The 12,235-nt window shown below is 40.9% G+C and overlaps 2 protein-coding genes across 3 annotated transcripts in view; one reads left to right on the plus strand and one right to left on the minus strand.

Annotated features, from left to right (window-relative positions):
• The window catches only part of adcy2a (adenylate cyclase 2a), an 81,131-nt gene extending 77,934 nt beyond the window's left edge, over positions 1-3,197 (plus strand). For both annotated transcript variants that reach the window (XM_033640296.2, XM_078171909.1), the window contains one exon: positions 1,733-3,197. In XM_033640296.2, the coding sequence (XP_033496187.1) occupies positions 1,733-1,885 (153 nt within the window). In that variant the 3' untranslated portion in view covers positions 1,886-3,197. The remainder of the gene's footprint in view (positions 1-1,732) is intronic.
• The window catches only part of dnah5 (dynein, axonemal, heavy chain 5), a 147,402-nt gene continuing 136,910 nt past the window's right edge, over positions 1,744-12,235 (minus strand). The window contains exons 85-88 of the mRNA XM_078171910.1: positions 11,009-11,221; positions 10,055-10,207; positions 6,847-7,078; positions 1,744-4,945 (exon numbers count right to left, since the gene is read on the minus strand). Of these exons, the coding sequence (XP_078028036.1) occupies positions 4,794-4,945; positions 6,847-7,078; positions 10,055-10,207; positions 11,009-11,221 (750 nt within the window). The 3' untranslated portion in view covers positions 1,744-4,793. The remainder of the gene's footprint in view (positions 4,946-6,846; positions 7,079-10,054; positions 10,208-11,008; positions 11,222-12,235) is intronic.

The following is a 12,235-nucleotide window of genomic DNA, read 5'->3' on the forward strand; positions in this document are numbered from 1 at the left end:
TTTTTTTTCTCTGTGCCAAAGAGCCCCACTGTTATCCAGAAGGTACAGCATACATCAGTGGTTCAATAATGTACGCTCAGTGAAATATTTTTACAGCCAAGCATCCCTTGATTGGGGCAAAAAATAATAATTTTGTTGGGGGAAAAAAGAGCCTATATGACAACAGGTGCAACCTTGTGACTGAAAAATGATGAATTGCTTACTTAATTTAATTGCAAATAATTTTTTTGTCATCATGCAGTAACACCAAAATAGCATTGTAGCTGCATTGACTTGTGTCTCTTAAATAAGTTGCACGTACAGTTTAATGATATGATTGTTTTAGGGAGTAGACCTGATCAGACAGGACACGTTGCACTGCACTGCCTTTTTTTGTTGAGGCTTGCCCTAATCAGACAGAGCACTTTTTACAGCTTGCTGTGTCTTTTTTGTTTATTGTTGTCAGGCAACCACTGAATCACATCCTTGGCTTAACCGCTCTTTTGCTGTGAGGCAAACTCACTGATCTGTACCTTAAAATCTGCATAAAAATTGGCAGGTGGGGGGCACTTTCGGAAACGAAGACAAGTGTGTCACTGAGACCCTCAGAAAAAAGAAATATATAGGCGTACCACCAGCTGGTCCAGGAGCTTTGCCTGGATGATGGATAGTTCAAGGTTTATTTTGAATGAGTCAAGGACAGTTTTAACAATCTGCTTTCAGTCGTCGTGCCCAATTAGGGTTGGTAAAATGTTATAAAGTAGTTGGGGCTACAGCTTGTTCAGATATGTTTTGCTGCTTGCCTTTTGGGGCAAAGTTCAAAGTGAGCTAATGTTAGCTTACACTACCACTTCACTCTTCAGAAGGAGTGAATGGACTTGCGGCTGAGAGCCACACAGGGCAGGAAAGTTGGAAAGTATTAACATAGACTAACTTTTTTCACAGGATTTGTTGAAGATAACAAAAACTAAAGTATAACTCCAACTTCACCATTTTCTGTGATGCATTCAAGAAGAAAGCAGAACTTTGAGAAGTCTGTATCTGTCAACCGTCACATTGTGTTTGAAGATGGCTATTTCTTTCAAAGCAGCAGCACCCTTCAGTTTTCATATAGAGACATTTTAAATGTCAGTACAGATGTTTAAAAGATGAAACTCTTCTTCCCCGTGCTCGTTCTATTTCTGGCAGCAAGGACATCACGTCACCTTAACATCATGTGACATCTTCAAATCTTACATTTTCACGCTGCCTGAGCACTGATAGGATCGAATGTTTTTTCACCTGCATGGCATGTGGCTGTGAGAATCATTCAGTCTTCAGAGGGCTGTATTACACTTCACAGCCTGTACACATTTGATAGAGCCATCTGCTGCGCAGTGCAGCACAACTGCAGTGCTCTGAATTGCATTCCAAGATAGCCTGTTGATATTTTAAGATGTGCAGTGGCAACAATAAGAAATCTTGAGTTATTCAAAGGTAGAACACAGACATCCTGTATGATGGGAGGCACCTGTGATTGCAGCTCTGCTAACATGCAGGCTTTTTCAATCTTGAAACACTAATAACCAACTCAACGCCAGCTATAATACAGTAGAGGTCTGGTGAGAGCTACTCAATAGTTAATGGTCAGCAGATGTTTCCCTCTGTTTCTGTAAATGTATTTCTTTGGAGAGCTGAGTGTTTGCCTGCAGGAATTTAATTCAGTTGTGTACGATAAGCAAAATGGACATTACCCATCTGGTTCTCCCTGTAGGTGACGGAGGAGACGAGTCGCATCCTTCTTACCCTGGGCTACATGTGCTCTTGCAGAGGCATCATCAATGTCAAGGGCAAAGGAGAGCTCAAGACCTACTTTGTGCACACAGAGATGACCCGCTCACTGTCCCAAGGGAATGTAATGCCGTAAGACTGGTTCAGAATATGCTGAATTTACACAGGCACAAAGAACAGGACTTCATTACAGACGGAGGAGGTTTAATCCTCCCAATGCTCTCGTAACAGAGACAACGTGTGAAACAAAGGGAATCAGGTCTGTGCTGCAAGGATAGAAATGTGATTTTAATGTTGCATTGCAAGTTCCCTATGCCACAGCTATAGTATACATTTAGTCACTTATGTAACTGTAAGTGTAGCATGTACAGCAAGTAGGCAATAACCCCTGAAATATATTGTAATTTGAATGTTGGATCCAGAAAAGCCACAGTGGCACAAGTCAGTCAGGTCTAATACAAGTTCAGAGAGAAGACTCTGAAATGGTCTAAATTAGTATTCTGACTCAGCTCTGGGAGGCTTGTGGCTGTCGCTTTGCCATAAAAGCCTCTTTTTTAGTCAGGTACATCAAAAACAGAGTTTTTATTCTGTTCACTTTGCAGGACATAGTACATTTTGGATGTCAAACTGTACAGTAAGAAGCAGAAAAACAAGGAACATGCCTACGGTTTTCACATCATGGCCTCATGGAGAGCATCCAAAAGACAAGAATTTCAGAATTAACAATAATACAAAAAAAACATGCTGTTGTAATGGATATGAGGACGTTTGCGTGCCCCAGCTTAACCAAATTTTTACAAAGTGATACAAAAGGTCACAGAAGGAGGATCTGATCATTCAAATAAAATCAAGGGACAAATGTTGCAAGGAAAAACTGCATGACCACTGTTGCTAAGGAGAAGTAAAAACAGCCAGCCAACAAGGAGACACACATATGTGTACATATAACTCCATCAACCTTGTTAGAAGAACAGAGTCTTGGATGTATTTTACAGGTGGTCAATAAAAGGAAAAGCATTAAAAAAATAATCTATGAATATATTGTGATATTCATGCAGGGCCAAATTTCCCAAAACTGTCCTTGCACTTTAATCATCTTTATTGACTCTACACAAAGCTAAAGATATTCTAAGTCGCTATGGCATGGGTCAGATGTCCGCTAAAAAAATGGAAAATCTGTTTTTGTTGCTGCGGGGATCAAATCTGAGCCATACAGATTTACAAGTCAGGCTGGAGTACAACAAGTGGAAAACAAAGGGATAAAGATGATTTTAGTACGACGATTTTAATCTGGGAAGCCCAAGCCTGATCTGTGTACAGGGTAGCTTTAGAGTGCATATGGTACGGTGGTTTTGTAACAAAAGAAAATACTACCAAAAAAGTGTTTTGATGTTTTGATGATGCCGTTGTTTTTTGTAAAAACTTCATTAAAATTTCTATGTATTTCAGTTCTACTGAGTGTTATTATTTTCCTGCCAGGTTCTTTAAAAACGACATATTAACACGACAGGAGCATGCTGTGATTTAAATTTACCATAAACAGCAGGACGATAATATTCCTCCACGTCCTGATACTCTTTAGCCGCCGAAATTGGTCTGTGTGAGGCTGTTACATGGCAGCAATCAACTAAATGGATGACATCAATCCAATACCTAGTTCCTGAGGAGAATTATTCCTCTGTGGTTCAACATGTTTGACTCAAGACGGCGCTACAAAGTTGACGTTGGGTGATGCCCCTGGTGAGCAGATGGGACAGATACAGTTTGTCTGGACTCATCAGGGCCAGCGTTGAATCACTGAGTGAAGCAGTACAGTCTGCTCTGCACTGCAGCTTCAATTTTATGAGACTAACATTTCAATTAAATCTCAGTTTTAAAATTAAAAGTACAATTGGATACAATCAGGGTAGGGCCCACTCAAGATGGTGATTAGATGATTAGTGAGCCAACCACTTCCTGTGAAAAGAAATATCCTATGATGCATTGCTGCTCTTATGTGCTTGACATAATTGTAATAAAAAAAGAGTTGCAAGTTGTGCAGGTACACTGCAGCCACAGCTCACTGAAGGCCAAACTTGAAAAAGTACTGAACTGAAACAAGAGTCTGAGAAATCCAGATGCTTATAGCTGACCCTCAGTCATCATGATACAGCGGTCTTTGTCCCCTTTGACCTCAAGCTAAACAGATTAACACTGACATGTTTCAAATTTGATCATTCCTCAGTTGACCTTCTCTTGACTGAACTAAATGCATTATTTGAGCTCCACTCCTGACATGTGCTGCACTGTGAAATGACAAATGGTCTTTCTATCACTTTATGACAGATGATACTGTAGGAGGGAATGTAAGGGATTGCTTTTGTTTTAAAAAGTCCTTCAACAGACTTTTTCCTGTTGCCTGAGTCCAGATCTTTGAATTTACCCACTAAATCGAGTTGTGATCAGTCTGGCATTGTGACATAAATCCACAGAGCACCGCAGGGGACTAACGATTAGCCAATCAGCACCATGGGTAGGACTATTGCCGTTGTCAAGCTGTTGTTTGGCTGTTATCTAGCGGTGCGCCAAAACTAATGAGGAGAAATAACAACAATGGCGAGCGCTAGACAAGATAGACACTGCAGCTGAGGCTGAGCTAAATCTGCATGTCTTCTCTATATTGCGCGACATCGTAGTTTGTTTCACTTTTCTCTGCTCCACACTTAAAGCAATGGCAAAACAGGTATGTTGGCATGGTTACGCATCAGTGTGGACTTAATATGATGTAAGATTCAGGCAGATATGTTGGTCTATCATGATTGGTCAGGAAAATCGATTTATTAGATTGGACACAATGTCAAAGTTTAGAGTTTAAAGTTTACAAAGTGTAACGAGTTGACAACTCTGATACCAGGCAAAGTAGATTGCAAAATGTAAAACAAAAACAAAAACTGGTGGTAGCCATGGTAACAGCTGTTTATCCTGCAGACTCATGGGCATGTGACTGATGGGAAGTTGGCTAACCTCTATTAAGATGTGTTTCAGTGTTTCTCAACAGGAAGTGATCATTTGACGTCACAGAGGAGCGCCACGCCCCGAAGGATCCAGTATTCAGGAGGAAGTGACGTCTTCAGATCTACAGCTGCGATGTAATTCATGTCGGTTCTGACTGGCTTCTTGTAGACTGGACAGGAGTAGAGGCGGGGGTCCTTCACACCTGCAGCACGGGTGAAGAAAATCCAAAACAGAATCTTTAACACTTTTGATGGAAAGTGACAGAAAACAGAGAACCAGATGGTAAAATCATCTCTCAATTAAGTTCATAATGAAACATCTTGAAACATAGAAGTAATTTAAGTCAATGAAATATTTAAATCAGTGAGGAGATGCCACTGGGACACCCAGCTGTGTTCAACAAAGCATCTGTTTTTATAAAGTCAAAGTCTGCTCAAATCAGGCAAACAACTCAGATTAGGAGACCATGGCTATTTCCTTCTACTCCCACAGCGCCACCTTATTGTTCTTTGGTTTTTATGCAGCTTGGTAGGTGGTTGGTTGTTAGCCTGTCAGTGACACCATGCTGAAGTGCTACTTGAGTGTTCTTCAATCCTGCCCCCCATCAGCACAAAAACCAACAATCATTTCATCAGCAAACAAACAGCCCTTGTCTGGTCAGTGATCAGAGATACACAGTGTGTAATCTCTTTAAAGGGTGTCACAATTAAGTAGAGGGGTTTTCAACACACACACACACACACACACACACACACACACACACACACACACACACACACACACAAGCATGACACGTACTCGTTGATGCTCTTGCAGCCACTTGTCTACAGACACATCCCTCACCGGTCCCCTTTCCACTGGTGCACGCACACACTTAAACCCAGCAGGCAGCCTTCTTGAGGGAGAAGCTGGGAGGGGACATGGTGTAAACAAACCGCATTACGCGTATCATTGGATCATTAATTCATTTCCCAGGCAGCCTCGCTCGCAGGCGTCCACAGGGGCCCCGTCTCTCTGCTGCCTGCCTGAATATAGTCTGGTCTTATCCAGAACAAACGCTGTGCAACATACTGCTGGTAATCTATTCCCAGACAAAATAAATAGCACTTAGTCTGCTTGACATTTAAATGTTACATCCATCCATTCTGAATGACTGCGTGGGATGCAAATGTTGAGGAGAGAAGAGGGATAGACTGAGACTGACAAAAGACTGGAAAGACTGATCCTGTAGAGAAAAGACAGGATTAAAGCTTCTCATGGTCAGATTAGAGTTTTTACTCAGACACATCAAAATACAGATTCTTTTTTTCAACTTTAAGGAGTAGGGTGTAGGATTTAGAGGAATTTAGTAGTATCTAGGGGTGAGGATTGCAGATTGTAACCAGCTGAAACTTCTGGTTAGAGTTCATTCAGGGCTTATTGTTCAGGAGGTTTTTACTGGGAATTGAACCATCCAAAGAGGGCTGTTCCTCTTCAACACGAATGGACACTCAATAAAGCAGTTTCACATTTTTTCTGACACTGCTTGGAGTGTTAGGAGTTCCTAACAACAGTGGCTGACACAAAAATGTGAATGGCAATGTGCAGAAACATGGCTGTGCAGCATGGCGTACTCCGTGGACGAGAACCTGCTACCCATGTAGATATAAATGGCTCATTCTAAGGAAACGGGGCCTCCTACTTGTTGGACATGCCCGGAACAGCTCTAATGGAAGGCGTCCCAATCAGATGTCCGAACCACCTCACATGGCCCTAGCCTGGGGGGGGGGTTCAAGCTCAAAACTGGGGCAGCTGCACTCTCTTGCGGCGACAGTCTGCACTGCACTCTTCTGAAATACTTGCTTGTCAAGTATTTGATATTAATCGATAATTGATTGTTAATTTTTTTGATAATCGAATAATGAATTTTGATCGTTTGCCCATCCCTAGTACTGACCGCTTGTGTGGACACAGCTGTAACTTTGGTTATACGGGAACTGGATGGTTTGGCAACGACCCCATTTCTGCTTATTTACCCTCCTAAATCTTACACACTGAAACTTTGCAAATGAAAAAAAAGTAAGGAAACTTCCTCCACTTAATCTTCTCAGATAATCAACTCACCATTATTCTCAGCGTACATCCTGATCACAGGCATCATCTCGAAGAGGACTTTGGGTTTAGAGTCGATGAGTTTGCAGTTGCGGCGGTCCCAGCCGGCTCCCTCTAGGTACAGGCCGTACACATACACTCCCTCTGCAGGGGGCTGGGTGATGTCGTCCTTCATCCACCTGGTCACCTCGTTGCACAGCACCATGCGGTCCAGGGCCCAGCCCTTGTTAGCCCGAGTGATCTCCTACAAAGCAGGGACAAATCTAAGGGTAAATGTGAGCGGTATAACACAGCAGGAGACGTGAGCGACAGCTGACATTTGGCAACTGTTTCCCCACAAAAAACAAAAAAAAATCAATTTTGAGAACAGGGCTGTAATAGAGGTACAACAAGAAAGCACTGTGTAGGGCAGGGAAGTGCACTCTATCAATGGTGTTGTTCTGTGAGATGCTGTGCCAACAGAAAGTAAATAAATCCCATACGACTCAAAAGGAGCAAAGAGCGAGGGCAGAGTGCACACTAAATAAATGAAATGTGTGTATTGTACCCCCTCCGTCGTTTTATTCTCATTTTGAAAGAGAGCAAAATAAAAAACAGACAAAAACCTTATTGAACAAAATTGAACAGATAGGAACTAATAACAAATGACAAGGACAGACACAGAATCAGAGCCTCTGCAGACAGTTTGTGACGCCACTGGTCCAATAAAAGCCGCAGTGTTTCTCCTGACAAGGCTCAGTGAGAGGAAATGACGGCTATATTTGGTAACTAACACTGAGGTCCAACAAATCCCTGCTCAATAAAATACAGACATCTGCATCCACAATATTTTCTCTGTCTCTGAACATGCAGCTGGGATTTTGCTACCGAGTGGAATAAATAAGTCTAGGAGGTAGTCAGATGTACAAACCTGACACCAATGCTAAATTATTTCCAATTCATACTACCAAATTGTGAATGCATTTGTTGGCCCTGAAAACACTGCTCAGACCTCAGGTCTCTATCTCAGCTCAGTTTCTGTATATGAGAACCAGACCTCAGGTCTCTATCTCAGCTCAGTTTCTGTATATGAGAACCAGACCTCAGATCTGGTTTTGGAGATATTCTGCTGACAAAGATTAACAAGAGTCAAAATGTAGATAACCTGCCTGGTGGAGGCAGTAATGGACGAGCAAAAGACAAATTTGAAGTTTCGCATCGCTATATTTACATTTTTTTGACACTGTCTCTTGGATGCTTGCAGCTTATGGTCTGGCACCTGTTCACTACCAATTTACAAAGCCCCAATCTCACCTGAACGCTGTGGGGGTACACAGCCATAAATGTCCTGAACAGAAAATAAGAAGATACAGGCAGAGGGCAGAGTCTCTGCAGAAACATTGTTTTGTTGGAAAATCCTGCATTGTCAACCTTCATAGGATGCAGATTGGTGTTATCCTTAATTTTAAGAGTATTTCCTGTATAAATAAAATTAATGCTCACTGTAGTTTCCGGTCAGTAAAGTCATCTTGTATCAAGAGCACCTCAGAAAATGCTTCCATCAAAAGACAGTAAGGAGAAAAGGTGCAGAACAAGATGAGAAAGCATTAGCTGAGCCCCAAGTTATAAGAAAAACACAGTAAATTAATTAATAAATTGTTTACAGCAAAGTGCACTGAAATGAATATTACCATGCGATTTTCACTTATTTTTAACGTCCAGTGTGTAGGATTTAGGGAGATACATTGGCAGTGATGGAATATAATAAGTATGTTTTCTTTAGTGTATATGTAACCAGTGGATTTTAGTGTTGTCTGCATTGTGTTGATATGAAGAGGCCCAGACTGTGGATATCTTTGGAGGTGAACTCCAATCATTCGTAACAACTCTGACAGCAAGAGATAAAAACAAAATCCTCTGTCAAATACAACCATATAAACTTGAGCCCCTCTCCCATGGAGCACAACAGCAAAAGGGCGGCCATGTTACATTCAATTAAGTATGATAAAACACAGCAAACATACCCGACAACAAGGTAAAATAAAAATTCTTTGTCAAATACAACCAAATAAAATCGAACCCTCTCACAAATAAGATGACACGGGATTATGTTAGCATAAAATGAATTTATAAACAGCTTAACAGCACTAAAGCACAGAAATTACTACGAGAGCAATGTCATTCTTCCATGGAGTATACAGCAAAAGGGGAGAGGCAAGGCAGGAGACACCCCAATTTGACTGCTGTATAACTGAACCTACAACATATGATCATCAGAATCGCTGGGTTTTCGTTATCTTAGAATGAGCCATTTATATCTACATGAACGGGTCCTTGTCTATGTGATCTCCATGTCACAGCATCTACAGTAGCCCAGAACAGACGAACCAGACCAGGGGTGCAGATCCGATGTCAGGACTGGGGGGGGACACAAAAGAGATTTTTTTTTTTGCCTGTATGCAACTCATACCATGCCACCATAAATCACGACTTCGTAGAAGTCATATCATTCAAAAAGTACTGCACAGGGAATCATTTATTGTGCTTACCTTTCTTGTTTATTTGTCCTAAATAGCCAACAGCACGTATCACTGCTTACTTAACTGTTATATTAGTAAATCATAATTTTAAGGGTCTCGGGCATGTAATGTCTACTCATGTTCTTAATCTTTCGCCTCCCTCCAACCCTCCCAGATCCCCAATTCTTCTCACCATCTTCCTTTTCTCCCAGTGTATGGGACTACTTTATGCATGATTAATTGATATGGATGAATATCAAAATATGAAGCCCTAACCAAGTTGTGTAAACTAACTGATCATGTTTTTACAATGCCAGTTATGCTGGTAAACAGTTCTAAAAAAAACACAGTTCTAAGAACTCAATAAACACAACACAAGTTGACCCAACAAAATCTGATTTATTTACATAAATTTATATATATATATATATATATATATATATATATATATATATATATATATATATATATATATATATATATTTATATTTAACAGGGGCATGACTTGAAATCTGGATTAGGTTTAACAGATTACATTCACTCCCCCCACATAAATATAAATTGAAATTCATTGGAAAACAAAAAGAAATGTGTGTGTACTTGGTTGCCTGCCTGCCTGCGCGTGTGTGTGTGTGGCCGTGTGCCTGTTTCTCCCTCAGCGTGCCATCTGGTCTCCTCCCCGGCGGTGGGTAGGTAGGTAGGTAGCCTGATGCTGTGCGTACCTGTCTCATGGCTGTCAGGAAGCCCTGCGGGTTGAAGAAGCCTGTCATCCAGAAGCAGTTGGGCCGCCCTTCAAAGATCCAAGCCTGGAACTGCCGGTTCCGCTCAAGCAACTCTGTGAACCAGAACCCCAGGGTGCTGGAGGCCCACGATGCCTGAAAGACAAAGACAAACAACAACATGAACAAAACATTACAATGAAACACAGAAAGCTGTCATCCACATGGATCAGAGGAGACGACAACAGGGAGACATGAAAGAATGGATTGTGAATCACTGTGTGGAGAGAGAAAATAGAATAAAAAAAAAAAAACATACAAAACAGAGTCTAAATTATTGTAATCATGTAATGTTTGCGAGGGCATGACATGAATGCAAACAGAATGACTCCAATATAAGGTATGGGAAAAGTCATGCCAAGTCATACCTCTTTGTTTTCTCTTGCTCCCCCTCTCTCAATATTAATAACCCAGCATCTCCATCTACTAAGTTTGTTACAACAGGAATCGTTTTCATTCATCACTGAAATGGATTCCTGTGCTGTGGGTAAAATTTTAAAGTAAAGTACATAAATAAAAGGTAAGGAGCATCAGTGTAGGCTAAAGAGATATTAGAATTTGACTGATGACCTCCTTTTTAGGTAGCAAGACATATCTGATGTTATCGGAAACAAACAAGCAAACCTTTGATTTACTAGAGGAAGATAATAACATTAGAGAAATTACACCTGCACAGTAATAAAAAGACCTTTCAGATATTAATGTGTGCCTCCAGGCTCTCTCAAGTGGCTTGTTAGCATTCTTTACTGAAAGCAAAGGGCAATAACATTGTCTGACTTTGTTGAAGTTTAAGTCCACAAATGAGTTGCAAAGTGATTTCCTGTGAGTGTATTATCACGTTAAGGCCAAAGAGGGTTTTTAGCAAATTTTTAATTCAAGACACTCCTCTCAACCAACCTTCTTCCAGCGGGCAGGAATGCGGGCATCATACATGCAATCCAGGGCATCCCGCAGATTCTCGCTCATGATGATAGTGCCATCGATAGCCAGCTTGAGGTCCGTGAGGGTGTTTCGGACCAGAACTATGACTCTCTGCATCCGATCGATCTCCTGACGCAGGAAGATGTTCATGGGCTGGAAAGGACCCATCTTCTGGAGGCGTTCTCTCACCTGGTTACATTTAAATCAGATGAGAGGACCAAACTTTGATGAACCTCCTGAAGAATTTATAATGCATGGAGGGAAGATGCATGAGCACACACAGGCTTTCTGTGTCGATACATAAAGACACTTTCATTAGCTGGAAATGTACCAGGAATCATCCACAATTCTGTTAACCTCCACTCCACTTTAAAATAAGGATAAGTTTGATCCATTTGCAACTTTGAAGTGTTGCATAAGCTTTTCTCTCTCATGTGGATAATACAAACTGTTGTGAGGTTTCTATAGTAAATACAGAAAAGGACAGTAAAGATGGAGAGATCATTCCTTCTTTGAAAATGTGTACATTGATTGATTTCCTTTTTATTTAAATGTTGAAGGAAACCTTCACCCACAAAATGACTTGATTGGAGATCAAGTTAACAGCAAGAACTATGTCAAAACATCTGTTTACAAACTCTCTCACAACTCGAGCAGTAAAATCCAAGTCTCATTTATCCAGTCGTATGCTCAGTACTTCCCATACACATGCAATTTTACAAAAAACCCTCAGTAATGGAGTCTGGCAGGTCAGTTTTAAGTAGTAAGTTTTCAATGAAATGCATGTGTTTGGAAAGTACTGAGCATACAACTGGATAAATGAGACTTGCGTTATACTGCACGAGTTGTGTGAGAGTTTGTAAAAGGATGTTTTGATATAGTTTTGTTGTTGTTTAATGTTGTCCCCATCAATCAGTAAATTAATATTTTCCATGAAGGCATGTGAGAAAGACGAAAGAAAGTTTTCCTCAATGTAACACAGCATGACTTCCTGATGTACAAACTTTCATTCTGTTTGTGAAGTATTCCTTTACCATATCTGTATTTATTCAATTCAATTTTATTTATAAAGCCCAATGTAACAAATCACAATTTGCCTCAGAGGGCTTTACAGTATACGACATCCCTCTGTCCTTTGGACCCTCACAGCAGATAAGGAAAAACTCCCCCCAAAAACCCTTTAACAGGGAAAAAATGGTAGAA

This window comes from Epinephelus lanceolatus, chromosome 10, assembly GCF_041903045.1.
Source record: "Epinephelus lanceolatus isolate andai-2023 chromosome 10, ASM4190304v1, whole genome shotgun sequence".
In the NCBI taxonomy this organism is placed as follows: domain Eukaryota; kingdom Metazoa; phylum Chordata; class Actinopteri; order Perciformes; family Serranidae; genus Epinephelus; species Epinephelus lanceolatus.